The 26904-nt window shown below is 32.6% G+C and overlaps 10 protein-coding genes across 10 annotated transcripts; 5 read left to right on the top strand and 5 right to left on the bottom strand.

Annotated features, from left to right (window-relative positions):
• Positions 1–121: 121 nt before the first annotated feature.
• On the top strand, positions 122–1354 carry BX664DRAFT_331796 (pyrroline-5-carboxylate reductase). The gene is made up of 2 exons (XM_051545205.1): positions 122–781; positions 854–1354. Exons 1-2 carry the CDS (start codon positions 178–180, stop codon positions 1114–1116), a joined length of 867 nt encoding a protein of 288 aa, XP_051399792.1. The 5' UTR covers positions 122–177; the 3' UTR covers positions 1117–1354.
• A 2503-nt stretch (positions 1355–3857) lies between these two features.
• BX664DRAFT_296383 (kinase-like domain-containing protein) lies at positions 3858–7203 on the bottom strand. Its single transcript, XM_051542200.1, has 10 exons — positions 6982–7203; positions 6780–6917; positions 6554–6704; positions 6417–6475; positions 5653–6329; positions 5390–5580; positions 4508–5310; positions 4392–4439; positions 4216–4324; positions 3858–4151 (listed from the first exon to the last, which is right to left on the bottom strand). Exons 1-10 carry the CDS (start codon positions 7126–7128, stop codon positions 3964–3966), a joined length of 2511 nt encoding a protein of 836 aa, XP_051399791.1. The 5' UTR covers positions 7129–7203; the 3' UTR covers positions 3858–3963.
• A 480-nt stretch (positions 7204–7683) lies between these two features.
• On the top strand, positions 7684–10788 carry BX664DRAFT_331789 (uncharacterized protein). The gene is made up of 8 exons (XM_051545204.1): positions 7684–7723; positions 7825–8132; positions 8231–8298; positions 8628–8914; positions 9003–9031; positions 9140–9233; positions 9338–10312; positions 10376–10788. Exons 2-8 carry the CDS (start codon positions 7843–7845, stop codon positions 10547–10549), a joined length of 1917 nt encoding a protein of 638 aa, XP_051399790.1. The 5' UTR covers positions 7684–7723; positions 7825–7842; the 3' UTR covers positions 10550–10788.
• Positions 10789–10808: 20 nt separating this feature from the next.
• Positions 10809–11381, bottom strand: BX664DRAFT_331787 (uncharacterized protein). Its single transcript, XM_051545203.1, has 2 exons — positions 11221–11381; positions 10809–11165 (listed from the first exon to the last, which is right to left on the bottom strand). Exons 1-2 carry the CDS (start codon positions 11368–11370, stop codon positions 11034–11036), a joined length of 282 nt encoding a protein of 93 aa, XP_051399789.1. The 5' UTR covers positions 11371–11381; the 3' UTR covers positions 10809–11033.
• A 579-nt stretch (positions 11382–11960) lies between these two features.
• Positions 11961–13492, top strand: BX664DRAFT_349373 (Alpha/Beta hydrolase protein; the record flags this gene model as incomplete). Its single annotated transcript, XM_051547598.1, has 8 exons — positions 11961–12018; positions 12119–12130; positions 12196–12365; positions 12430–12589; positions 12672–12818; positions 12893–13047; positions 13182–13316; positions 13400–13492. 8 exons carry the CDS (start codon positions 11961–11963, stop codon positions 13490–13492), a joined length of 930 nt encoding a protein of 309 aa, XP_051399788.1.
• Positions 13493–13915: 423 nt separating this feature from the next.
• On the top strand, positions 13916–14605 carry BX664DRAFT_263698 (uncharacterized protein; the record flags this gene model as incomplete). Its single annotated transcript, XM_051540781.1, has 1 exon — positions 13916–14605. One exon carries the CDS (start codon positions 13916–13918, stop codon positions 14603–14605), a length of 690 nt encoding a protein of 229 aa, XP_051399787.1.
• A 587-nt stretch (positions 14606–15192) lies between these two features.
• Positions 15193–18298, bottom strand: BX664DRAFT_296375 (uncharacterized protein; the record flags this gene model as incomplete). The annotated part of the gene is made up of 5 exons (XM_051542199.1): positions 18041–18298; positions 17791–17980; positions 17374–17712; positions 16131–17299; positions 15193–16070 (listed from the first exon to the last, which is right to left on the bottom strand). The coding sequence occupies exons 1-5, from the start codon at positions 18198–18200 to the stop codon at positions 15193–15195; spliced, it is 2736 nt and encodes a 911-aa protein (XP_051399786.1). The 5' UTR covers positions 18201–18298.
• Positions 18299–19134: 836 nt separating this feature from the next.
• Positions 19135–20449, bottom strand: BX664DRAFT_331779 (uncharacterized protein). The gene is made up of 4 exons (XM_051545202.1): positions 20111–20449; positions 19640–20040; positions 19461–19575; positions 19135–19376 (listed from the first exon to the last, which is right to left on the bottom strand). The coding sequence occupies exons 1-4, from the start codon at positions 20235–20237 to the stop codon at positions 19297–19299; spliced, it is 723 nt and encodes a 240-aa protein (XP_051399785.1). The 5' UTR covers positions 20238–20449; the 3' UTR covers positions 19135–19296.
• Positions 20450–22842: 2393 nt separating this feature from the next.
• On the top strand, positions 22843–23658 carry BX664DRAFT_358557 (uncharacterized protein). Its single transcript, XM_051548049.1, has one exon. It carries the CDS (start codon positions 22952–22954, stop codon positions 23498–23500), a length of 549 nt encoding a protein of 182 aa, XP_051399784.1. The 5' UTR covers positions 22843–22951; the 3' UTR covers positions 23501–23658.
• A 313-nt stretch (positions 23659–23971) lies between these two features.
• BX664DRAFT_358556 (uncharacterized protein) lies at positions 23972–26309 on the bottom strand. The gene is made up of 3 exons (XM_051548048.1): positions 26212–26309; positions 26105–26156; positions 23972–26036 (listed from the first exon to the last, which is right to left on the bottom strand). The coding sequence occupies exons 1-3, from the start codon at positions 26286–26288 to the stop codon at positions 23997–23999; spliced, it is 2169 nt and encodes a 722-aa protein (XP_051399783.1). The 5' UTR covers positions 26289–26309; the 3' UTR covers positions 23972–23996.
• Between the last annotated feature and the right edge of the window lie 595 nt (positions 26310–26904).

Raw genomic sequence — 26904 nt, 5'->3', positions numbered from 1 at the left:
GAATCACCAATCAAATTCAATAAAAAAGTAAAAAAAAAAAAAAAGCCATCTTCGGCTATTCCAGTAAAAAAAAAAGTTTCAACTCAGATCTGATCAAGTATAAAAATCTTTCTTTTTTTCTTTTTGATATCTTTCTTTTTACTTTCTTTCTTTCAACAAATAAATCTTATTTTTATCATGCATGCAAACGGTACCAAGTCATTAACGATTGCTTTTATTGGAGGTGGTAACATGGCAGAAGCGATCATTGGAGGATTATGTCAAGATGTACAATATCGACTAGTGTTTAGTGAACCATCACGCGAACGAAGAGATTATATGCAACAAAAGTATTTGAATGTAGAAGGGTATAGTGATTCCGAACAAGTATTGGCTTTGGAACCTCAAGTAGTGATCTTGGCTGTCAAACCACAGATCATGAAGGTGGTCATGAAAGAACTTGAACCTATATTACAACAACGACAACAGCATGATTTGCCTACCCCATTACTCATCTCCATTGCTGCTGGTATCAGTACTCTTTCTATTCGACGATGGTTAAATGTAGTGGATTTACCTTTGATTCGTTTGATGCCCAATACGCCGGCTTTGATTGGCCAAGGTGCTGTAGGTTGTTATGCTATGGATGGTGTTTCCGCGGAACAACGTCAATTGACTGAATCTCTTTTGGGTGTAGTTTGTAAACATATTTCTTGGGTGGAAAAGGAACCTTTGATGGATGCTGTTACTGCTGTTAGTGGAAGTGGACCTGCTTATTATTTTTTAATCATGGAAGCTATGCGTAATAAAAAAAAAAAAGCGGGCTTTGGATCCAACTTTGGATGACTCACTCTTTTTTTCCCCAAAATTTTAGAAAATGCTGGTGTGGAAGCTGGATTATCTATTGAAGATGCCAAAGCATTAACACTTCAAACTTGTCTTGGTGCTGCTCGTATGGCAATGGAAAGTGAAGATGATTTGGCTACTCTTCGTCAAAAAGTCACATCTCCCAAAGGAACTACCGAAGCCGCTCTCAAGGTATTGGAAGCTGGAAATATTCGTCAATTGATGTATGATGCTGTTTTTGCCGCGGATCAACGAAGTCGGGAACTTGCTGAAGAATTTGGAAAAGATTAATTATTTATTCATTCTCATCATCATCATTATGATTCTTCATACTTTTTTTTATTTTTATCATCTATACATATACTTTTTTACAATCCCATTTATCTTTGAAGGCATCTTTTTTTTTTTTGTCATGTTTCCCTTTTTTGTGATAATCAAGATGATTTTTTTTTATCTGATTCAATAAACATTCTGACATTCTTATTTGATCTTTTTGAAATTGGACCTCTTTTTTTTTATATATATTCTTGTTGTTCCGTTAGTGTGGAATATATCATAGTCATCATTTAAAAGAAATGGTGTTTTACGTAATCACAAAACTTTTCTTCTCTCTATGGAAGATGCCTTTTTTTTTTTTTTTTTTTTTTTTTTTTTTGGTTTCTAGAGGACAATAATCATGTCGGGACATTACCAAGATGGGATAATAATTTCTATACAATAAGCAACATTTACTGTCATGTCCACTTACAATTACTTTCTATGGTGATGATCACTATACGCATAATTTGGATGATGACTTACAAAAGACAATATGGTTGGGAAATGATTTTCATTTTATTTTGGATTATAAATGGGAAACAAGAGGGGTAATACTAGATAGAAAGGACTATAGCTACTAAAAGAGGATAAGAATAATGATGATGACAATAATAATGGTGATGAGTAAGCTAAGGGGGGAGATAGAATGTAGATGGAATATAAAGAATGATAGTAATGATAAAAAAAAATAATAAGAATAATAATAATAATATATATAAAGGGGAGGTGTCATTTCAAAGCTATTCAGTAGTTGCAGAGAGTTGTTGATCTTGATTCAAGGCAGCAGAACATAATTGGGAAAGGCGAGCAAATTTGGAATTGTCATCATCCTCATTGGAATCGGGGGATGATGTAGCAGCTGATGAGGTGGATGTACTAGGTAAAGGCGTCATTGGTTGTGGCTTGACTTCACTTTTGATGTTGGTATCCGAATGTGGTAGTTGTGATTCTGGTTGAATTTGTTGATAATAACCATTTTGTTTATTGTTGACAGGAGGGACAAGACTACTGGGATAGTGACCAGGCATCATCAACATTGGAGGAGGATAGGGAGGTTGTTGTTGATCATTTTCTCCACTTTGTTGACCAGGCATCATCATATGATAAGGATACATAGATTGATTCAATCCATAGGGACCTGATGTTGGTATCTTCTGAGTATCATAATATGTGGCGTTATAAGCTTGATAATTGTATTGATTCAAATTGGTTGGATAGCCATAACCAGGAGGTCCATTTGATGCAGATATTTGACCATACATAGCAGCTTGTTGTTGTTGTTGCTGTTGTTGTTGTTGTTGTTGTTGTTGTTGTTGCTGTTGTTGTTGCTGTTGTTTCTGTTGTTGTTGTTGCTGTTCCCCACCATGTGAACCAATATCTGACTCGGGAGATTTGGACGATTTCGTTCGCTTTTTGTCGCTGTCATCTAGAACAGACAAATAATAATAATAATAAAAAAAAAAAAAGAAGACAGTTATTTCTTTTTTTTTTTTCTTTATACATGACTTCCTTCGTCTTTTTTTATTTATTTTTTTTATTATTCTTTTCTTACCTTTTTCTTTCCTTTTGTATGGACCTCGTTTGATACCTTTTTTTCTTTCTTTTCTAATGGAATTAACACAAGTATCGGCGATACCATATTTCACACAACGAGGACAAGGTCGTGTATCATCACATTTTTTGCAGGCTTTTTGGCAATTGGCTACATTAAAAAAAAAAAAAAAAAAAAAGAATGATCAATTGATAATCGAACATGTATCATCCATCATTTTTTTTAAAAAAATATCACTTACTACAGGCATTTTTGACTTGTTTTCTTTTATTTTGAGATTGATTTCCCATCATCTCTTCAGATAAAGGAAGTTGTTGAATAGTACAATTGGTAGAATGGTCCATCATTTTGGTAAAAAGAAAAAAGAGGAATCTATATCAATAAAGGAGATGATCGAGTTAGATAGAATCATGATAAAAGGAGAGAGGAGAATGAAATAATAAAATGCAGCCTAAATGTAATAGATAAAAAAAAAAAAAGATGGTGAGGGGAGGCGTTTGGGTGTATATATGTAAGACGGAGTGACAAACAGTCAAATGAGAAAGACAACAACAAACAAAACTAATATAAATAAAATACAATATCAACGATAATAACAAGGTCAAAAGTTGAAACTAAGTGAAGTTCTAACGTTTAACCTTGTTTATTATTGTTTTCTTGTAACAGTGAAGAATGGATATAGGGTTTATAAATAAGGAAACAAAAGGAGAATAGTAGGTAGGAAGATGTACGTAAATGTAATAAAGAAATAATCTAAAAAGAATGAATATCATTTTCACTTTGTTGGCGGTGTTAGTAGCTGACTTTTGCACAGAAGTGAAAAAGGATATATAAAAATAAAAAAAGTAAATGAAGTATCATCTATGGTATCAAACAAAAGGGAGGGGAATATGAAAAAGAGAATTAAAAAAATGACCTTACCAAACTGTAGTTTACAAACAACTTGTGTATGGAAATATACAAGTATAAAAAAAAAAAGAGAGAGAGAGAAAAAAAAAAGAAAACAAAACAGAAAGAGAGCAAAAAAAAAAAAAAAAAAAAGATCGCGCGTCCTTCCACTTTCCTTGCCACCAATCCGGTGTTTCAAATCATATGAGCTAAGAAAGATGTGGATTCAAGAAAAAAAAAAAAAAGGTGTCATAAATGTATATAAGGACAGTTGGTTTGTGTAAAAATGATCTTTATTGTCAAAAGAAAACTATTAAAAAGAAAACCATATATACAAATAGGAAGACAAATGTATACAAAATGTAAGAAAACTATAAAAATCATCTTCCTTCGGTTGCAATGTAAGTTTGAGTAGTTTGACCAATAGTAGCTGTTGTTGCTGTAGTCATCATGTTTCTGCCACTATTGTTGTTGTTGTTGTTGTTGTTATGATAAGGGTATTGTTGTTCTTTTTGATCAAGTATTTTTTTCCGTAAGACTGATATACGTTGTTGAATGGAATCAATAACTAAAAAAAAAAAAAAATTACTATTTAATTTATATCCTAAATCGTTTTTTTTTTTTTGACTTACATTTATTAATGATTTTTCGATCCTCTTCTTCAATTGTCACTTCTGTATCATCACATACTTCCAAGATTGCTTCAAGCATCCATATAGCTGTTCTGTAATCTTGTTCACACTAAATAAATTACATAATAAATAATGTCAATTCACAAATTATTGGATGATTTTTTTTTTATGTATACCTCTGCAATGTTCTCCCCAACAAGTTCATGTACTGCAGCTGCACGGCTCTATACATAGATGCATATATATATAAAATCAATATATACATATATAAAAGAGTAATAAAATTTCTTACCATTTCAAGTGCACGGTCATATAATAGCTTTTCTACACAAGGATTGTTTCCATTTAATGAATCATCATATTGATCACATTTTGATTTCTCAAAAGATGCACGATCTAGACATTCATTAAACCGTTCACGCATCCATTGTACTGCATCATTCAATCGTATTGCAGAAGGTTTTGAATTCAAATTATCTTGTTGTTGCTGCCATGGAGAGTTGATGGAACGTCGTCGATGCCAATATTTCTTTGCTGTTTCAAAACCCAATTCCAATAATGCCAATGCCTTGAGATGAAGAACTAATGCTTCAGCAGCCAAAGTAGATTCATTTGCCATTCCAATACCACCACGACCACCAACAAGAAGTTCAAATTTAATATCTGCAAACTTGGCTACTGCGTGTCCCATACATGCTGCCTTTTCAATCATTGCCATTGTCTTGTCATCGTCTTCATCACAAGTATTTGTTTCTTCTTCCATATCTTGAGCAGCAGCAGCGCTAATTAAAAATCCACGTGGAGAACCTACCATAGTATTTTGTAAACGATTATAGTTTGGTGGTGAATGTCCAGTCCCAAAAAGTCGTTCAGAAGCCATAGATAATGCTTTGGCGAGAGCAGATCCAGCCGTTCCCGCACTAATCCTTCGTTCACGAGAAACAACGAATGGTGGAGTATTGGGTGAAGTAGATGATGGTGGGTATCCAGTTTGATCAGAAGAAGATGAAGATTTTCGTCGTGGGATGGCCACTTGCCCTATTGAATCACCTCGTTGTCGATTTCCATCTTCGTTATGTGGTGAAGCATTGATTTCTAAAAAGAATTATAAAAACTCAGTTCAAATATATATATATATATTTATATAAAGGATTAGATCAATAATAATAATTACCATCAGCAAATTGATTCGTTTCAATGATTCGTCTATCCAGTACCACGTATTCTTGTAAAACATCTTCTTCTTCACCATGTCGAGTCGATCTTTTGATCACCGCCCCTGATTCATGCAAGTCATTGAACTCAACCGCTTTCCCAGATCGACCACGTGAATGAATCGGAGAAGGATTCCCATTACTGATATCTCTATATATATATATATATATAAAATAAAATAAGTTAAGATCATTCAGCAATTCATTCTACAAATGACGTTACCTATAAGGTCTATTTCGATTATGTCTTGATGAAGGAGGTGATATTGGACCCACTTTTCGAGGGTCTTGGTGAGTTGGTAAAGATGACGCTTGAGCAAATGGAGGTGTTTCATATGTAGTTGTAGGTTGATCATGACGATGTTTTGTAATGGGTTTCGATGTTGTTGGATGAGGAGATAATGATGACGAATACCTAACTGAAGGAGTTGCTCTTGATGATAACGAATTTTCACCATGGAGAATAGCAGGATGGGCAAAGAATTCTTCAAAGGAAATACGTTCTACTGGATCTTTCTTGAGAAGCTTTCGAATCAAATCTTTGAGATCATCACCAACCAAGGAAGAAGATTCAGGGGTTTTTTCATCAGGGAATCGAATCACATCATTATTTTCTTGAATTTTTTTGAGTAATTCCAAATGATTTTGAGCACGAAATGGTGGGCGACCAGTAATCATTTCATATAAAACAGCACCAACACTCCAAAGATCAGCTTTGGCATCATATTTCTTGTAGGATAATATTTCAGGACCCATATAAAGAGGTGATCCACATAAGGTATCAGCCAAACTAGCATTTGGTAAGAATCGAGCGAAACCAAAATCTGCTACTTGAAGAATAGGAAGTTCATTTGTTATATCTTCATTAGAATCTTCATGAGGTGATACCAATAATAAATTCTAGAAGGAAGGAAAAAAAAAAAAAAAAAAAAAAAGAGGATGATCAGTCAGCATCAACTATTAAAAATTATAATCTGATATACATACTTGAGGTTTGATATCACGATGGACAAGATTTTGTGAGCGTAAAAAACGTAAAGCCGATGCTAAAATAAAATCAAAAAAATAATAATCATATAATTAGTATCATTATATATTAGAATAATAATAACATATTGATTTACATAATTGTTTCAAAAAATGACGAACGGTGATTTCCGGTAAACCACCAAGAGGACCTCGAGTAGTTTTGCTGCTTCGTATTCGTTTGATGTATTGCGATAAATCACCCATTGTACAAAAGTCCATGACAAGATGTATATGAGTATCAGTTTTCTATTTTTTTTTAATTTAAATAATTATAAAAAGTTAGTTATAATATGTGTATATATATATATATATTTGACTTACTTGGCATTCTGATAAACCAACGATATGGTCATGGCGTATAGCTTTAAGAATAGATATTTCAGATTCTAAATTTTCCAATAGTTTCTTTGTTAATTTAGATCGCAAGACAGATTTGATAGCAACCAAATGACCAGAGACCTTTATTTTATATATATATAAACATTAGTTTAAATAATATATAATAAAATGAGAAATTACTTACTTTATGCTGCGCTTTATAGACAGTTGCAAAAGAACCTTGACCTATTTTTTCACAGATAAGATAACTACCAACAGATGTATCAGGTTCTTTTGACTTTTCTGTCTTGACAATTGGATGCGGTGATATATTTTTCGTATTTGTTGTCATAGATTGTCAAGAACTATTAATATGAATAATAATAATAATAATAATAAAAATTACAAGTAAAAAAAAAAGGAAGATAATGCAATGAGGAAAAAATAAGTAGGAGAAAGAAAAAAAAAAGAAAACATATACAATCAAGTCGGGTGACCTGCTCTTACATCTCATTGGTTGACGGAGTTTTATTTATCATGTGAATCTGTTTTTGGAAACCATACGTACTTCTTTAATTTTTTTTTTGTTTTTATATGTAGTGAACAACAAACTAATCATTCACTAATCAAAAAGAAGAAAAAAAATGATTGAATCTTCTATTATACATATATATATATTATATGAAGTTTTTTATTTAATTTAAATGAAAGTATATTGTTACACTAACCTGGGACATGAATATATATATATCTATATATAAAAAAAAGGTAATACGCATCATTGTTTTTATTATTTAGAAGGGGCAAAAAAAAAAAAAAAAAAAAAAAAAAAAAAAAAAAAAAACTATATAAATTCATGTTCTCCATAATGCATTGAAGTACCGACATTTCTTCTTTCTTTCTTTCTTTTTTTTTTTTTTATTTTATTTTTTATTAGTATCATCAAGGTAAATCTTTTGATTTGAGAAGAAAAAAAAAAGAAAGTGACTATTACTAACTATTATATTATCATTCTTTTATTATTATTATTATTTTATTAATCAAATAGAAAAAAAAAAAGTTGATTATGGCTACTGAAATGAAACAAACTGTAGTTCATCTTCCACCAAGAAATCATCATTCTACAACAAAAACATCACCATCGACTTCCGAGTTATCGAGTCAAAGACAGTATCACAAGAACGGTGGAACCAATGCAGAATCACATCAGATGCAGCACTACCAACAAACCATGTCCTATGATATTCCCTTATATGGAAAACAGTTTCTGGTGTCTGACACTTTGTATTTTGAAGTGCCCCAGTCCATCAACGATAATGATATTGTTACATTACTGACATCTTGTCGTCCTATTTTGTAAGTGAAAAATATAATATATATCATTGATTACTCACTCCTTTCAAATAATTTTTATTTATTTATCTACTTCTCCTTCTTTCTATATTTATATATAGGATACAACGCAATAAATATCATGATCATATTGCGACAGGCTGGATTCGATTCATCAACAAGGAGCAAGGTAACAAAAGTCAAAAAAAAAAAAACAGGGAGAAAAGGGAATAGAAAAAAATAAAAAAAAAGGGGTGAGCGTGTAGTAGTGGTAGTACTAGAAAAAAAAAAAAAAAGGTCCATGAATAATAGGTCACGTTTTGAAATTACATGTGTCTTTATTGTTTGTTGATTAGTTGGGAGATTTTGACTTTTGAGAAAAGGGAAAAAAAAAAGATATGGGATAGGGAGAATGATAGATGTTTAAATGAAAGCATCTTATTTTAGAAGCATATCCGAAACTAACTCTTTTTTTTTTTTATTCCCCTGTTTTTTGTTTATTCACTCATTTCTTTATAGCTGATCGTGCATATACATTATTTGATGGTCTTGTTCTCAAAAATAGTCATCGATTACAATTATATATTACCCCCGATGGTATCAAGGATCAAGTCCCCTGCGCTCCTATTTTCCAAGTGACTCATTTACCTCTCTCTATGACAAATGATGGTCTGTACAACCTATTCCGTCCATTTGGTCCTATTCGTTTATGCAAGATCATTGTTGAAAAGGATTCTTCATTTACTGGTATGGCTTTACTTCAATATTTTTATCAACAGGATGCTGATAATGCCAAAAACGTCATGGTAATATATATATATATATATATTTTTAAAAATAAATAAATAAAAGAATTGAACAAATTAATTGATTTTTTTTTTCTATAATTCATAGGACAATAAATTAGTGGATGGAAGAACAATGTAAGGTTTAGATGGATGATCATCATGGGTCCATTCGTACAACAATTTTTTACTCATTTTTTCATTTATTCATTTAATTCAAACTACGATTATGATCTACATACATAGCTCGATATATTCATTAGTTTCCAATAAGCCAACTCAAATGTCTCCTGTCACCTCCTCACCAAAGCAACAACAATCAATCAACAAATCAGATCAGGTAATACTAAAAAAAAAGATTTCTCTATTTATCTATATATACCTTATTTGTTTTTTTTTTTTTGTTATTCATGTATTCTATTTATGTATATATATGAATTTTAGTCTTCTATTATTGATTACACCAATCTTTACATTAAAAACTTGGATTTGTCCGCCAAAAGTGCTGATCTGTATAATGCATTCCGTTCCTTTGGACGCATCATTTCTGCACGCGTGATGAAGAATCCCCGTACCAAGCAATCTCGTGGTTATGGTTTTGTAAGTTTTTGTCAACCTGAAGAAGCAAGAGAAGCTTTGGAACAATTCAATGGAAAATACATTTTATCAAAGCCCGTCGTTATTGCCTATCACGAACCTAAACGATTAATCGCCAATCAATCTCAAAAACAAAAACAACCAACTACAATGTCATCTTCTTGTGATACCAGCTTTGGAAATAACCATCAACAACAACAATATCATCATCATATGAAAGAGTCATCACCTACTTCATCTTTGGTATCAACATCAACATCTGCATCCTTTATGAAAGAACATTATCAACAAAATAATAATAATAATCAATCTCAAAGAGATGGTATTCGTGCCGCTATTTTAAAGGTGATGAACAAAGAAAAAGATTTGGGCAAATTAGAAAATTGGGTGGACTCCATCATGTCTCTTCGATCTACAAGTCGTGCTCTATGTTTATTCAATCCAGCCTATTTAGTGAACAAATTGGAAGAAGTTGCATCATCCTCGCCATCTTCTTTCGATCATGGAACAACTATCACCTCTACACCTATCAACTATTCTCAACCTTATCAACAATACCATCATTATCATCAAACCTCCAACACACCTAAAACTCCCAACCTCATTCAACCTGATGAACATCATTCTCATGCATCTTCTGCCACTACAACTTCATCTGCTGCTATGACAACTACTACTTCTACTACGGATATTGTCCATATGCATGATTTGAATACCCAAGATCAACATTACAACATCGCACGCTTAGTTGAATCCATCAAAGGTTTATCTCTTCTTCAACAAAAACAACGTTTAGGCGATATTCTCTTTCCACATGTCAAGGTAAATAATAATAATAATAATAATTATTTATTTTTAATGTACTTACTTTTTTTTTTTTTTTAGGCAACAGGTGTGAAAAAAGCATCTAGGGTGACTATTCAGTTATTGGATACTCAACCGCTTGATCAATTGGCTTACTCCATGCATTCTATGGAATTGTTGAAACCTTTAGTGGAAAAGGCAAATTTGGCTCTAACAAAACAAGAAACCTTTATGAAAGCTGTGATACAACAATAGTCATCTCATCCTTCGTTTTCTCTCTCTTTATATTTGTGTGTGTTTTACTATTATTGTTATCAGTTTTTTTTTTTTCTGTTTTTGTTTTTTATTTTTATATACTATATATTACCCAAATTACTTTAGTATCACCCTTTCTTTTTTATATAATTGTCTTGTATGAATCTCATACTATATTATTTTGATTCCCTTCTCCACCTCTTTTGATTCAATCTTCTATTTGAATTGTTTTTCCCTCTTTTTTTTTTTTTTTTTTTTTTTTTTTTCCTATACAAATGAATGAATAAATATGAAATATCATTACACTGTAGTCAAATATACATATAGAGGAATATAAGATCCAAAAAAAAAGATAGTTTTATTCTAACAAAGTTGATAAATAATAATAATGAATGATGTATAAATATAAAACAAAATGGACAATAATGAAACGATGTGTATGTGTATGAATGTAGTCAATGGGTAAATAATAATATGTTGTATTCTATTCTGTAGTAGTCTTGGTATGTTTGGCAATAAATTCAGGTGAAGGTTCGTCAATGTCTTTCCAAATCTTTTTCATCTTTGCTCGTTTTTCCGCATTCTTTCCTTTATTTTCTTCCCGTTGAGCAAGGAACTAAACAAAAAAAAAAAAAAGAATCAATAAAGATCTAGTTGAAAATAATACTTACTTCTTCCTTTAAACATTGATCTACTTGACGTTTGGCATCATTGCAAAAACCTAAGAATTTATTGAAAGAATTGGCTTTATGACATTGATCCAAAGCTTCAATGACACCTTCACAGCCTTCGTGTTTATGAATAATTAGTTGAGGATGCATGATAATTAAATGATTGATGAATAGAAAAAAAATGACCAATTTGTTTTTTTTTGTTTATGTTATTTTCAGGCAACCCCCGGAGATCGAAAGTGCAGAAAGCAAAAATACCAACTGATTTTTTTTTTGACCTTCATTCTGAAAGTTACAGACCAGGGTTAATCATTTGTTGAGATCTTTCTACTGTTCAAATAGGAAAAAGACTCTATTTGCATTTTTCTTTATTACCTTTTTCAAATGGGATTTTATTATTTCTGTAGAGAAAAATTAATTTTATACAATCATATTGATGATGTTGTATTGTTCAATGATATATATATATATATATTAACCGTATGAAATCTTCTTTTCATTGGAGAAAATAGAAATACCCAATTCATCCACTATTTAGATCATTCTCTATTTTTTATGATTTGACCTGTTAGATTAGTTGATCTGCATTACTTTTAGCAAAGCATAGGATGAATCCTGCATTTACTCTCCGCTATTAATGGTTGATTGGGTGACCCGATCCTCCTTCTAATTAACTCTTCTTTTTCATTTCATTTTTTTTTTTTTTTCACACCACTTATTTTAATACAATAGACAACATCATGAAGTTATGGTATACCATCTTTATCTTTATCTTCTATTTTATACTCAATGCGAAAGGTATGAATGTAGTTTTCTCTTTTCTTTTCTTTCTTTCTTTCTTTTTTTTTTTTTCTAAAATAACACTTTTCCTTTTTATTGTAATTAATTCCATCAATAGCACAAACACCAGGTAAATAAAATGATAATGAAAAGCATAAAATATCAAAGTCTAATAATGTTATTGTTTTTTAATAGTTGTATTATGGCATGGCATGGGCGATGATTGCTGTAATCCAAAGTCCATGGGTGGAATAACAGAATTAATACAAGCTCATCTTCCTGGTGTATTTGTCCATAGTGTGAAATTGGGAGATTCTATCAATGATGATCGAAATGCTGGCTTTTTTGGTATTATCAATGACCAAGTAAGTTATAAAAACTGTATATTTTATGAAATGGATCAAAAATTTAACTCGTTAGTGTATTTAGGTAGATAGTGTTTGTCAGCAACTGGCAAATATACCGGAATTGGCAAATGGTTTTAATGCTGTTGGGTTTTCTCAAGGTGGTCTATTCATGCGAGCTTATGTTGAAAGGTGCAATTTACCTCCAGTTCGTCATTTGATTACGTTTGGTTCGCCCCATGGAGGTAATATATAATATAATAAAAGAAAAAAAAAAGATTAATTTTTTTTTAACTCTTTTTTTTTTTTTAAAAAAAAAAAATATAGGTGTTTCTGATATTCCTAATTGTATTGATATCCATGATTTCAAATGTACTTTAATGCGAACAATGGTTAAGCGGGGTGTTTATACAAGCTATGTTCAACATCATGTAGTACAAGCTCAATATTACAAATCATCGACAGATCTACAAGGTAAAAAAAAAATGAATACATTATTTCATAATTATTGAAGGTTTACTCATCCTTTTTTTTTAATAAAAAAATAGATTATTTAGATCGAAATATCTTTTTACCACAAATCAACAATCAAGTAGAAGAGAAATTCAAAAATAATACTTACCGTGATCATCTTGGTAACTTGGAAACATTTGTAATGATCAAATTTACAGAGGATACGATGATCAAACCACCTGAATCTGCTGTAAGAATAAAAAAAAAAAAAAGAATGGGTTGAAATCCGGGGAAAAGGGATCTGTGTTACATTGATCCTTGCTTAGGAAAAAAAAACAAGACTGATAAGTCGTTTCCTTTCTTGGTTGATGTATATATTTTTAGTGGTTTTGGACTCTTGATAAGGACAATCAAATTTGGCCATTGGAACAACAAAAATTATATCAAGAAGATTGGTTAGGATTACAGTTTCTGGAACATAATGGTAGACTCAAATTTTTGGAATGTCCTGGATTACATGTAAGTTTATTTTTTTTTTTTTCAAAACATAAATGCGAAAAAAATAAACTAAAAAAAAAATGTATAATTTTTCTTATCTTTAGATGCAAATCTCGGATGAATTTTTTATTAAAGAAGTAATACAACCTTACTTAGCAGATGGAGCCCGGAAACATTTTGTGAATCAACAACTTTAGTATTTGTTCTATTTTGGGTTACTTGTTTTTTTCTTGGCTTTTTCTTTGGTGTGTGGCTCATATGTTTTGAAGATTTATCGTTTTTGGGCTGAAATGTGAATTCTCTTTTGAACATCCGACCTTGAATTTTTTTTTTTGTTTTCTTGTTTCTCTTTTATCCCTCCTGCGGTTTCTCTTTTTTGTATTCCCCTTCAAATCTCGATTTATTTATATCTCTCCTTTTTTTTATTTAGACACCTTTTTTACTTTTATTTCTTTTTTTTACATTTCTTCCTTCTCTTCTTACGAAGGTTGTTTTTATATATATATATAGTGATGAATCTTCATTATCTATTTTTTTATTTTATATTTATCTCATTATGTATTCAAGCATTACCAATCACATATCATGACAAAGAAATTCGACCTGATTGTAATGATGCCATGGATTCTACTGATTACGATGTACATCTTGATCAACTTATTCAACATATCACCACACATTGGAAATTCGATCATCTGGATTCAATTCAATCACAAAGTTATAAACATATAGCATCTCAAGTACAACAACATGTCAGAATTACAATCAATCAAAGGAACCAACAAATAAACATCAATCCTTCAATGGATGTTGATATTTTGATGGCGCAGATCTTTGGTGCCATCCAATCCGATACGCAGGGAAAATTACCTTTAGAATGGGATCGCTTTGGTGATCAGCTTGGCAAGCCAGCTTTGGAAACTTATTTACGAACGATCGTCCTTCAACAATGTGGATCGACAATGAACAATGAAAATGTCAGCGCACAATGTTTAATGGAAAATTCGGAACAATTATCAGCTCAATTGGATCGATATATTGGCACTCATCTAGAACACATCTTTGAAGCTATGGATCAACAAGTTCTTCCCAACTTGTTGACGACAACAACGGAAAATCTCAAAGGAGTATTGGCTTATTTTAACTCTGTATTTTTGAACAAGGATGATCAAGAGTTACTGCTCCAGGTGATGCCATGGCAAGGCTCTATCAAGAATACTTATGTGGACTCTATTTTACCTTCTTTGAATGATGACAATGATCGATCTTCTCATTTCTTTACTCGTTATGCATGTCTGGCTAGGGTATAGAAATTAGGAGATGATATATTCTTTTTATTTTATTAGTTTGTTATTTTATTGTTCATATCTCCCCTTTCATTGTATATTTTGTTATTTTTTTTTTTTTACTTGGCCGGGAAAACGGGTCCTTTTTTTTTTTTTTGTTGTTTCTTTATTTATCTCTTCATTATATTCATATTTTTATATATATATATTGATTTGATCATACCAAATAGATATCTCTTCCTTCTCCCTCTTTTGGGAGCACTGCATTCATCAGTTCTCCTTTTTATTATTTCATTCATCCTTTTTATTCATTCCTTTCCTTTTTGTACATATCAAAAAAACAAATAAACATCCATCTTTTACTATATATATATCGGGACTTTCTAAAAATAAAAAAAAAAAACCTTTTTTTGCATAATCAAAGCCGTCTCTATCCAATGACAGCCAATCAAATACGCACGATCGCCAAGATCATACATCATCATCATCTGTTTCAAGATACGGTAAGAAAAATCATCGTTCTTACGAGCCCTTTCCTTCTTCATAAAATAAATAAAAAAAAAAGTTCTAGTATATGTTTATTAAAAAAAAAAAAAAAAACAAACAAAAAACTAAATCAATCTATCACTAACTATATCTTCTTCCACAATCTTTTCCCAATCATCATCCAATTTGTTAGTGTCATCCAATTTGCTATCATCCAATTTGTTATCATGAGAGGATGGATCTATAGGATGATCGCCAAGAATGTCGAACCGATTATGCTGAGCTTGTTCCAAAGCGCGTTTTCCTTTGATGTCTTCTTCCAATACTATTTTCCTTGCTGTTTCAGACCAAGTGATTTCACCCGAGCGATTGATCCAGCAGCATTGTACCTCGCCAGCTACATCGTTGAATAAAAAGGCACTCTGTAATCCTTTCTTCCAATGCCAAATCAAAGATTCCTTTTCTTCCATATCCGAAATGTGATCCAAGTTGGGAATCACCACCACATCCGTTGCTTCTTTCCCCCATTGTGTGGTGTAAGTGATGGTATCCGAGTTCAGAATTGGTTTGAGAATAAGATCTAGGTCTTCTTGTAAAATACCGAATTGTAAGCCTGATAATGTAAGTGCATTGACAGGAGGTTTGGATGAACGTACTTGTTTAGGTGTTGATGAATCCATAGTAGGAGGAGGAGGAGGGGCCATCAATTTAGGATCACGAATAGCTTGAGATAATAAACTAGGAGGTAAACGACATTGACCAAGAGTTTTACGTAAAGCTACACTTCGGAAAGGTTCAGGATCCATGGCTTCAGTGGCAATATTGAAATGAACACTGTATCGATGCAGGAACCGTCGGAAGGGCGATCGCATGGGTTTGAAATGTAACGATGTCTGTTCTTCGTCCTTCACAAAGGCAATCAATTGTCGTTCCATTTGTTTACACCAATTCGCATTCTCCATATAAAATCCACGTAATGATTCATCGTAGTATCCCAAATCATCTGCTGATAATGGTTGACCAGAATTGATGGTTGCTTCGGATGCATTGGTACCAAGTTGACCAGAGTAATCATCACGTTGTATATCAAGAGCAGAGGCTAACTTTCGGTTACGTAGGATTTTGGCACAAAAATCATTGCATTCCAAATTTGGATTGGATCCACTTGAAGTAGCTGAAGAGTTGCAAGGGATTTCCATTGTATTTTGACCACAAGCACATTTTGCACGAATTCGAGTTGAGCAGGGTATCGTTTCTGGACAAGGAGTATCACCATGACAAGGAATCAAACAAGGGTGTCCGCAAGAAGTACGCATCTGACGACAAGGTTGAGTGCATTCTTGCCCATCTATGCAACAATCCCCATCATGACATGTCCGTTGACAACGATGTTCACCACAAGGTAGTAGTTTGTCACATACAATGCCACAATGAGCAGCTTCCCGATAGCATGGTATATTCTTGAGTTGCGCTTTACCACATAAACATTCACGTGAAATCAATACTGGACAAGGAGGACATGGTTCATCATCAGGATGGCAATTGTGATGCAAAAGACGAATATGACCACAGGGAGAAGGACGAAGACATGGGTGAGGACAATGAGGAAGTTGAGTACCACATCGAACAGGAGCTTCTAATCGAGTACGACCACAATGACAGGTAACATCATCAAACACAGCTTCTAAACATGGACGACAGGGACCTTTATGACATTTTTCTTGACATGAATGTTTACCACAGGATAAGAGACGACCACATTGCAAAGGACAATCATGCGCCTTTTCTGATCCTTGATTTCGTTTCTTGCCTTTGATCTTGTTGGCTGGACAACATGTATTTCCACAAACATGTCGACCACAATTTCGATAAGACTTACAAATCTTGCCACAGGTTGGACGATTATGGTCAGATACAGTTGAACAAATAGCATCATATTCAGAAGATTGGCAGCGACAAGGTATTTTGACTTGTTCTTCACAAGGACCACAATCACCACGGTGACATCGTTGTTGACAGCTGTGACCACAAGGAAGGAGTTTATGACATATACCACCACAAGTAGGAATAGTATCTGTACACTTTTTTCGACTTGCACCGTCCAAGAGACTTTCAATAGTACTTGATCCACATGGACACGTTGTAATTAGACTAGGATCGTAAGGACATGTTTTCAGAGTAGTACAAGGATGACATTGTTTTCCACATCGATGAACACCACAATCATAAGTACTAATAAAAGAAAAAAATATAAGTCAATCCGTCTTCTTTCTTTATTATCCAATTTTTTTTTTTTTTTAAATTACCTTGTACATGGTTTTTCACATGCATAATAACCAACTCGACCATCAATAGAGAATGCAGCCAAACCAGATCCACATCTTATATTCCGTTCAGATTGACCACAATAACATTCTTGATGCTCTTCTTCATTCATACATGGTTGACATAAGCCAGAGTGACATTCTTGTTCACATCTATGTTTTCCACAACCTAATAGTTGACCACATATGTTTCCGCAACTATAAGCATTTGTATCATAATCAGTATCTACACATCTAGCTTGTCGTCGTTCTTTCCCACAAAAACAAACATTTGTTGGTCCCATAGATGTACATGGAGGACAAGGACCAGGATGACAAGGTCTAAATATTCAATAACATGGATCAGTAAAAAAAAAAAAAAAAAAAAAAAAATACATAAATACTACTTTTAAAACTTACAAAACACAAGGATGAGGACATTTTCTGGCACGTTTGCAGAGATTATCACAGGTATGAGGTGTTTGATAATGTTTAGGATTTGGATTTTGTTGTTTTCCACAAAAGCAAAAGTAACCTTGAGGAATAGCTGTACGTTTATGTTGACAACCAGGACAACGCCATGAAGTGATCATCATATTTGTAGAGGTATCTATTTTGAAAAAATAAAAAATTAATATATCGAAAAATATAAAATGGTTCTATTCTTTACCTTTGAGTGATTTTGAAGCCCATTTTTCAATACAGTTTGTATGATATATGCCCCAGCATTTGTCACAAGTCCAAATAGGATGACTTGGTCTAACAACATCCCAACATACCATACATTCATATGTCGAAGTAGAAAGTTCGTATGCCATTGTTGATGCCATATCGTCAGATTCAGGAGGTGGAATGGAAGAAGAAGTAGGTTTCTTTTTGTTGCGGTTTCCACGTCTATGTTGTTTCTTTGTTGTATTTCCACTTTTATTGGTTCCATCGTTGTTAGTACCAGTAGTCTTTGTTGTATTTCCACTTTTATTGGTTCCACCGTTGTTTGTACCAGTATCATCCTTGCTGGAGGAGGGAATAGCTGTTGTTTCTACTTCCTTGGTGAGCTGTCCTTGAGGTCTTTGCTTATTGAATCTAGGTGGTCGTTGCTTTTTGGAACTGCTGCTTTCACCAGAGTTAGAATTGTTGGTACGATCAGTATCTGAAGCTTTCGCCTTAGGTTTCCTTCTTCGTTGTTGAGATTTCTTATTGGTTGTATCGGTCAACGCGACAGTCTGATCAGTGGAAGAAGTACTTTGTTGTTGTTTCTTTGACTTTTGAGTCTTTTGAGTAGATTGAGTGGTACTCGATTTTGAAGCCTCTATCTTTGTATCATTTTGACTTGTGCTTGTTTTTGAACCACTAGGAGTATCGCTCATCAATGAGAAATAACTTGCGTTTTGGTTTATGGATTGGTAAAAAAAAAAAGAAAAGAAAAAGGGAGAAAAAAAAAATACAATGAAAAATATATATATAAAAAAAAAAAATTAGTCGAAAAACTGCGGTGTGTTCACAGAAGCATCGAAAGTCCGCAACTGCGGTGGCAAGGCTTCTCATTTTCTGCTTCAAATGATCACGAATGAAATGGTAGCGGAATAAAGGATCATTCGATTCATTCGCTATTCTATAAAATACAGACAGTAACAATGATCAAATAAGAAAAAGAGACATCTTTTACATGTTTCATAGGAAGAAAGAGAGAGAGAGTTGGTAAGGTATCTGGTGTCACTCAAATTGAATAAGATAGTTGCTTTTTTAAGCAACAATATCGATAAATCATTGGTCCATAAAAAAAAAAAGAATCGAAATTCTTTATTTGTAGAAGTGATAATCCTGGTTGATAAAAAAAAAAAGAAAGGCTACTAATCGAAAGGGATGTAAACTAGTAATATACTAACTGTATGAGGACCAACTGTAAGAAAAAGAGAAGTTGATGTTTCAAAGACTGTCAATTCTTTTGAATGATCTTCCACCTTTAGGTCGTTCATGGAGTTTTGGATTATTCTTTGCAAGGAGATCTAAAAAGAAAAAAAAGAAAAAAAAAGAGAGAATGTTTTAATACACACGATATCTATCATGATTTTCTTCTCTATTTTCCATACCACGACCAATTTTAGCATAATCTACTTCACAGTCATGCCTGTCAGGGAATCGATGTGAATCACAAAATACATAATCACATCTACATTTGTTGATTGTTTGTTTCGCCAATGGCACCTATCATCAAAAATACGATTATCAATATTTAATTTAATAGTTAGATTTGTATTTATCTATTTACCTTTACTCTACATTTGAAGCATCGTCCTTTATTTGTCTGTACTGGCTTATGAGAACTTGTTGGTGTATTTCCTTCGCTACTATCGCCTAAACTTGGTGTTGATACTGTGCTGGGAGGATTGGGTATAGTTGTTGTTGTTGTTGTGGTTGTAGGTGTTACTTGTGTTTTTGTTGTTGTTGTTGTTGTTGCTACAGTTGTTTTACTTGACTTATCCGTATTAGATGGAGAAGAATTTGTATTGAGTTCATGATCTTCTGAAATGATAGATGATGGTCGAGGATGTTTGCGTAACAAGGTAGAGCCTTCTTCGTTGGTATTATCGGATTTCTTGGTTGTGTTATTATCGGAAACAGGTAATGAAGATTCGGTACTAGATAGTTTTGGTGAAGTGGAAGAAGCACCTAGTAGAGAAAAATAGATAATTAATTATATAGATAAAAGTATTCATTTGCATATTTTCCGTTCTCATACTTTTGTTTTTAGCACTATAACATTTCGAACAAAGACCAAGAAAATGTTCACTACCATAAAATCCACAGCCAGCAGCGCAAAGTTGAGGTGTAGTAGTTGATGAAGTGGTATTCTTGTGGTTTTCCATGAAAGATAAAATAATAAAAGATGTGTAAAAATAAAAAAAAAATGTATACAAAAGATAAGATGGAGGAAGTAAAAAGATAATAATAATAATAATAATAAAGAAGAGAAAACTGTACAAAATAATATGAAGAAAGGGAGAAAGAAAAATAAAGAAACAGAGAGAGAGAGTGCACCTAAGGAAGGGAGAGGAAAGGAAAAAAAAAAAAAAAAGAAATAAAAAAAAAATAAAATAAAATAAAATAAAATAAAAAAAAAAAAATGAATGTTCGGAAACCCAAATAATAAAAGATTCAACAAGGTATTGACGAAAGCCTATTGGGGGCGGTTACTGGAACCAGAATAGAAGCCATGTTGAAAACCCATATAATACCATGCCATGACCATCGATGTCAGATCATCTTGTTCCTCTAATTCAGTATTGTTCACAAAATAAAAAATGTTTATTTTAATCATATTCCTACTCTTCATATTTTTCGTTTCTTTACCATGTTGTAGTTGATATTGCTGCTGCTGATAAGATAGGGTAATAGGAGGACGTTGCTTAGATGTTGATGTTGGTTTTTTCTGTCTTGTCTATGTAACATCATTGAATAGAAATTCCAAAACTTTTATTAAAATCAAAATTGTATGACTTTTTTTTTTCTTTCTAGGGAATACCTTTTGAGTTTTTTCAATTCGTTTCTTGTGTCTATAATATTAGAATATATATATAAAAATATCCTTTCTCCTTTTCCACTTTTGTTTTTTATGCTCTACTATATTTACCGTTTATCTGTACCATAAGGAGCTGGATTTTCTTTATTATGTTGTCCAAAACGTGCCTACAGAAAAGTAAGAAGAGTTTAATATAATGCGACATTTAAAACCGTGCGTATAATAATAGTGTTACCCTGTATGCTTCTTTTGCTTTATCCCAATAGTCTATCAATTCCTTATCGTCCCATATATCTTGTTGCTATAAAAATGTTATATCAATAACATCGCGTATAAAACATCCTTTTTATCTTTTGTATTATACCTTTCCTGACTCTGCTGTATAAATAACCTGTCCAATAAGAGAATCCTCATTACTCATACCTGATTGATGAGACATTCACTTGATTCAGTTGGAATGAAGAATTGAAGTGAACCAAAAAAGAAGAAAAAAAAAAAGGAAAAGGGAAGCGATCAAATACATCAACAATAAAAAAAAAAGTATGGGCTGAATTTCAAAAACTGTCAAAAAAAAAAAAATACTGTGAAAGCAACTTCCTGTATGAAGTCAAAAATATCAATCTACATCACTTTTTTTTTAACAATATCATTTATGGTTGTAAGCGATCATCCTCGTCAACATAGTAAAATTATTATTATTGGATCGATTTGAAAAAGTAATGATAAGTCATCATGAATTCCATTATATATATACACTTATATACACACGTATTTGCCTTTATCAGATCATCATAACAAATGATGCAGACATTGGTTTTTATTCAAACATAAACTAGAATAACTATAATAATACTAAGGTAGAATAATCATCAATAATACTTTTCGGGAGATAAGGAAAGAAAAGAGAATAAGAAAATACGAAAGTAAAGTATATTTAAGTAAAAATTATCATACAAAGGAGACTAAGATAAAAAAAAAAAAGGAACGTAGGAGTATATGACAATAAGATCAAAAAAACAAAAGAGATTGCGTTTGTACTATAAAAATACATTAGTATTATTTGTTCTTCTTTATATGTTATGTCATTCGTATTTGACATGACAAAAAAAAAAAAAATAATAAAGCCAAAAAAGGAAGTGGAACTAGGTTAAAAAAAAAAAGAAAAAGAAAAGCTAAAAAAAGAAAAAGAAAAAAAAAGAGACAGTGATTTCCTCTTTTGTCTGAAGGTCAGATTTTTTTTTTTTTTTTTGAAAACTTTCAACCAACAAGTATTCGTTTCATTGAGAAATCTGAATCTGAATCTATTGTAAGCCCATGAGAAGCATTGCCTTGCATTGACTGGATGATATTTATGAATGATATAGCTGATTAAGGATTACTTGCATGAGAAAGAACAGAAAGGACAGGATTATTATAGCCAGTGATGATAATGGACACTCATAGTACCCATCCAATCATCCCATTAATATTATCATATCATGCCAACATCATCTAGTCATTCACTTCTTTTTTCTTGGTCAGACTTAACACATAACATACACGCATGAAGTGGCAAAGTTTACTTTGATGAAACCCAGATAACCCTTTTTCTTCAATTTTTTTTTTATTTTTTATTTTAGTAAGTTAACAGTTACCGAAATTTCCCTTGATTAAAGAATAATATAAAATAAAATCATCATATATCGTCATAACTTTTATTGATGGGTTTATTGAAAATATTAAAAAAGTTCCTCGGAAGCAAAACACTGTGAATGTGGTACCAATCAGAGGCATGGATTTTTACTTTTTTGCCTTGGTCTATTTTTAAATTCCGCGTCCTATTTTCTTTTTGAGTTCTACTTTCATGTGCCAATCGTTCCGGAACTAGCCTTTCTCCTAAAAAAAAAAAAAAAAAAAAGTGAATCAGAAACTCTCTTTTTTTTTTTTTAGATATATTTCTCCACTTTTTTTTTCTTTTTTTCTTTCTTTCTTTCTATTTCTTTTTCATTCTTTTTTTTTTATCTTCCTTGAATATTATAATATCCTTTTATTGTTTTTACCCATCTCTCTCCTTCTTTTAAAATGGCACTGGCGCATCGTGGCCAACGAGGAGCTCCTACCACGATTTTTACAACCACCAAACTCTCTCCTCGACAAGTGGCCACCAAAGCACTGACGTTAGGATGCAAAAAACTCGATCGTGATGATAAACGAAGTCGACCACAATACAATGTACGTGAACGTCTCTTATTATGCAACACCATTGCCCATGCTGAAGAAGTATTAAACAAACGAACAAGACGGACAAATCGACGGGTCATGGCTGCGGAGGATGACGAAGAAGATCACCAATTCGATACAACAGGTACTTCTAGTCAACATATGGAACACTTTAAACATCATCAACAGCACCAACAGCAACAACAACAACATCATGAAGAACATTCTCCATTAAGATCATCCTCATTAAGTGACGACGAAGAAGAAGAAGAAGAAGATCAGCTGCCACAACAACTGATAGTCTCTAATAGTAATGATAGTGACGGATATCTGAATTCAAACTTATTGACTGAACGAGATTGTCGAAGGTTAGTCAAACATCCTATGGGTGCTCCTATTGTGGCCTTATGAAACCTTTTTTTTTTTTTGTTACCCCTGTCTTTTATTATCCCCCCATTCTTATACATAGTATTATCATCTACATCTTATTTGTTATTCATTTTATTCTTTCATTATTATCATTTTGCATCTTCATTGTATCATATTCTTCCTCTCCTTTTTTTTTTTTTTGATGAGTATTGATTATTATTATTTTTTTTAATAAATCAATAATAAAAACAAAGATCTTATTTTCATCTATGTAATGCAAAGATTTCCAAATTCATTCATTTTGTTCACACGATATCTCTTCTTTATCCGATCATCTGTTAGTCTCTTTTCCTTATAAAAGGGATAAATATCAATAGCACTAAAGAGAATTTACAACATGTGCAAATTCCGGATTTGCCCGATAGTTTTCCGGTTATGTCCAATTTCTCCCATCTGTTTCTATTAAAAAAAAAAAAAAAAAAAAGACCCGTTTCATATCAAGAAAAGAAAAAAAAAAGAGAATTTTTTATTTATTTAATCAAAAAGAATCTATTCTATGTACTAAATAATCTAATTGTATCTTGATTTCTTGATCCGAATCAAATGTTTCTTTGACCCTATTCACCACATCCCAAATCATTTGATATGCCGCAAAAGTCCAATTGTCTTTTTTCCCTTTGTTCCAACATAAACATGTCGCTAATCGATCAGCTGAATGTATTGATAAATCGAGAAAAGTTGTTTTCGTATATGTTTGCTCCATACCGTATTGTTTGAATTCAGTAGAAAATGGTCGGAACAATAAGATTTTCACAATGTTCAACGTCAAGTGAAGTTGCCTTGTCATTGGATGCATAGTTGTTGTTGTCATCTGATGATCATCGGGAACTTGCCAAGTAGCCCAGTTTGGTAATTGTTGCTCCCATTGTTCCAAATCACGTACTAGAGTCAATACATCATCCACATCTACCTTTCTAACTTCCAATTCATCGTCGTCCGCAGTACCATGATCATTTCCATCTTCATCGCATGTTCTTTTTTTGGTACACCATGATCTTTCACGTCCATTGCTTGTTGTTGTTGTCAAGGGCGATTTTGACGTTTTGGTATAAAATAAGCCTAATACTTGATGAAGAAACCACATCAGTTGAGATTCCAAAAGAACACAAATCAAACGTTGAGAATCCATGTTTTCAATTTGATCCAATAGACTTAATAATGAAGTCGAAAGTTTTTGTCGTAACGCCGTTCCAATGTCGTGACTTAGATGTGATGTGATATTGGAAAGATGTTTTTGATGTTGATGTTGAAAAGTCGTAGCATAGACATCAATATAGACCAGTGACGCACCGATCACTTGTGCTTCCTTTGTTTGTGTACCATGCCACATGGAGCTAGTGAACATTCGCCACGCCAAATCTAATAGTAACAATCCACTATCCATATCTACAGTAACTACATTTATGTCGTTATCAATGATGATGTCCTCTTGTCTCAGTTGTTGTTGTGGTTGCCATTCCATTTGGATCCATATTAGTAATAAGACGGAGAGGCATGCAGCATAAGTCGGAGTCACTTGTAACACAATGTCAATGATCGTTGTTTTGGTATAATTGTAGCAATCCAATAACGTCAAAGCTTTTCCGATCAACGGGTCTGTTGGTTTGTCCGTGTTGTCTTTATCATCAGAATCTTGAAGGAAGACTTTGCAAGTCAAATAGCTTGTTAATATATACACAATCGTCAGAGGATCAGTCAATAATCCATGCTCGCTATGATCAACTTGAGCCGGCAAGAAGCTTACTAGGTGGTCTAAAAGTAGAGTGATATGATGTGAAATGGTAGCGGGTGAATTGGTATCGAGAGACTGTAATTTTATATGTACATAATGAAGCATGGATGGTAAAAGTGATACAACTATTGGAGTGTCTGGTGCACAAGTTGATGATTTTTTATGTTGTTGTTGTTGTTGATTAAGTAAGAAATAGGAAGTAGTAAAAATAGGTACAGTGACAAGGTAAGCATCTTCATCCAGTTCATCATCATCATCGTAACCATTCTTGTTGTTGTCAAGATAATAATCGTCATTCAAATCACCATGATCTACTGAATCCAGTTCCCAATAGGTTGATAAGGTTGAGTCAGTACCAAAATCTCTGAATAATTGACGAGTAAGATTGTCGATAAACACGATAAATTCATTTATGGTGTGAGTGGTTGCTTGAATAGATATGCCTTCAGATAAGTAAGACATGGACCAGCTTACTTGAGTTTGTTCTTTTACAGATTCTTCTTCAAGTTGTTGTTGCCAAGAAGTGACTGAAGTTGATACTGCTTCGTTAGTGACAGGTTGCTCAGCAGGTGATGAAGGTGGAGATAATCGCTGTGGGTTTGATAATGAAGAGGAATTGTCATTGATATTGTCTGTATGACTATCTCCAATATCGTTTTCTTGCTCGCCAGATTGTTGCATATACTTGAATAGAAATTCACCTTCCAGATCACGTAAAGAGTCATACAAATCCAGTACCTTTTTGGAAAGATCAGTCAGATTTGGAGGAGCATCTGGATATTCACACTAAATCTCAAAAGAGAAATAAATGAGTTTGCACAATAAGAATTTTGTAATCATAAAGAGGAACTTACAGGTTGATTCGAGCGTTCGCAACGAGCACATGTCGGTCGTGTTTTGGAACATCTAATAAACTGAATAAGTATATAGATCCATCAATGTAAAACGACAATATACTTACTTTGCTTTCTTTTTTCGACAACGTAAACAGCTTAGGTCCTTGTTCGCATTTTGATTTGTTTCTTTATTATTGGACATGCCAAAAGAGAGGGGGGAAAGAAAAAAAAAAAAAAAAAAAAAGAAAGAATGAGAAAAAGAAAAGGTGGCAACAGTCAAAGCGAACAAAAAGAAAAATAATAATAATTTGCTTTCAAATTCCGCACATTGGGAAGGAGAAAGTGAAAGGAACAAAGTGTTCTTTTTTTTTTAACTTAATTGTTAAGTGAAAACACATGATTATGATGCACATATCTATATTTGAGTGTTCTATCCATTTTTATTTCAACATGAACCGATGCAGTGTAGATCCCTTTTGTCATCCGTTTATTTTATCTTTGGTTCTATTTTCAAGTTTAAGATTCCAAGCTGTACCATGAATTAACATTATTCTTCTAAGATAACTATGATGATCATCATGGTGATAACAATAATGTAAATTTAAAAGCCATCATCTATGCAGATTTACCCTTGATCATATTTAACTTTTTTTTTTTCTATTCATCTTCTTTTCCTTTTTGTTCTTTTTATTATTATTATTATTATTTTTTATTATTATTTTTTTTTATCTTTGTTGTGATAAATGGTATGGATATACCAAAATTTCCTCCTCCGTTACAGGCATCATCTTCATTTTCCAGTCTAATATCACAAACTA

The sequence above is a fragment of the Halteromyces radiatus genome (assembly GCF_025201355.1).
Source record: "Halteromyces radiatus strain CBS 162.75 chromosome Unknown BX664scaffold_4, whole genome shotgun sequence".
Lineage (NCBI taxonomy): Eukaryota > Fungi > Mucoromycota > Mucoromycetes > Mucorales > Cunninghamellaceae > Halteromyces > Halteromyces radiatus.
The sequence above is the reverse complement of the archived record's forward strand: the minus strand, read 5'-3'. Positions and strand labels throughout refer to the sequence as shown.

What these genes read in the sequence shown, in the direction of transcription:
- BX664DRAFT_331796 (XM_051545205.1), top strand. Translation starts at nt 178, where the DNA reads ATGCATGCAAACGGTACCAAGTCATTAACGATTGCTTTTATTGGAGGT. An exon ending in TTTAATCATGGAAGCTATGC is followed by an intron (nt 782 to 853) that starts GTAATAAAAAAA and finishes CCAAAATTTTAG; the next exon opens with AAAATGCTGGTGTGGAAGCT.
- BX664DRAFT_296383 (XM_051542200.1), bottom strand. Translation starts at nt 7,128, where the DNA reads ATGACAACAAATACGAAAAATATATCACCGCATCCAATTGTCAAGACA. An exon ending in ATCGTGATATCAAACCTCAA is followed by an intron (nt 6,330 to 6,416) that starts GTATGTATATCA and finishes CCTTCCTTCTAG; the next exon opens with AATTTATTATTGGTATCACC. An exon ending in AACGAATCAATTTGCTGATG is followed by an intron (nt 5,311 to 5,389) that starts GTAATTATTATT and finishes AATTCTTTTTAG; the next exon opens with AAATCAATGCTTCACCACAT.
- BX664DRAFT_331789 (XM_051545204.1), top strand. Translation starts at nt 7,843, where the DNA reads ATGGCTACTGAAATGAAACAAACTGTAGTTCATCTTCCACCAAGAAAT. An exon ending in ATTCATCAACAAGGAGCAAG is followed by an intron (nt 8,299 to 8,627) that starts GTAACAAAAGTC and finishes ATTTCTTTATAG; the next exon opens with CTGATCGTGCATATACATTA. An exon ending in ATAATGCCAAAAACGTCATG is followed by an intron (nt 8,915 to 9,002) that starts GTAATATATATA and finishes TATAATTCATAG; the next exon opens with GACAATAAATTAGTGGATGG.
- BX664DRAFT_331787 (XM_051545203.1), bottom strand. Translation starts at nt 11,370, where the DNA reads ATGCATCCTCAACTAATTATTCATAAACACGAAGGCTGTGAAGGTGTC. An exon ending in ATCAATGTTTAAAGGAAGAA is followed by an intron (nt 11,166 to 11,220) that starts GTAAGTATTATT and finishes TTTTTTGTTTAG; the next exon opens with TTCCTTGCTCAACGGGAAGA.
- BX664DRAFT_331779 (XM_051545202.1), bottom strand. Translation starts at nt 20,237, where the DNA reads ATGGAAAACCACAAGAATACCACTTCATCAACTACTACACCTCAACTT. An exon ending in GCTTCAAATGTAGAGTAAAG is followed by an intron (nt 19,576 to 19,639) that starts GTAAATAGATAA and finishes TTTTGATGATAG; the next exon opens with GTGCCATTGGCGAAACAAAC. An exon ending in TTATGCTAAAATTGGTCGTG is followed by an intron (nt 19,377 to 19,460) that starts GTATGGAAAATA and finishes TTTTCTTTTTAG; the next exon opens with ATCTCCTTGCAAAGAATAAT.
- BX664DRAFT_358557 (XM_051548049.1), top strand. Translation starts at nt 22,952, where the DNA reads ATGGCACTGGCGCATCGTGGCCAACGAGGAGCTCCTACCACGATTTTT.
- BX664DRAFT_358556 (XM_051548048.1), bottom strand. Translation starts at nt 26,288, where the DNA reads ATGTCCAATAATAAAGAAACAAATCAAAATGCGAACAAGGACCTAAGC. An exon ending in TGTCGAAAAAAGAAAGCAAA is followed by an intron (nt 26,157 to 26,211) that starts GTAAGTATATTG and finishes TCAGTTTATTAG; the next exon opens with ATGTTCCAAAACACGACCGA. An exon ending in GCGAACGCTCGAATCAACCT is followed by an intron (nt 26,037 to 26,104) that starts GTAAGTTCCTCT and finishes TTTGAGATTTAG; the next exon opens with TGTGAATATCCAGATGCTCC.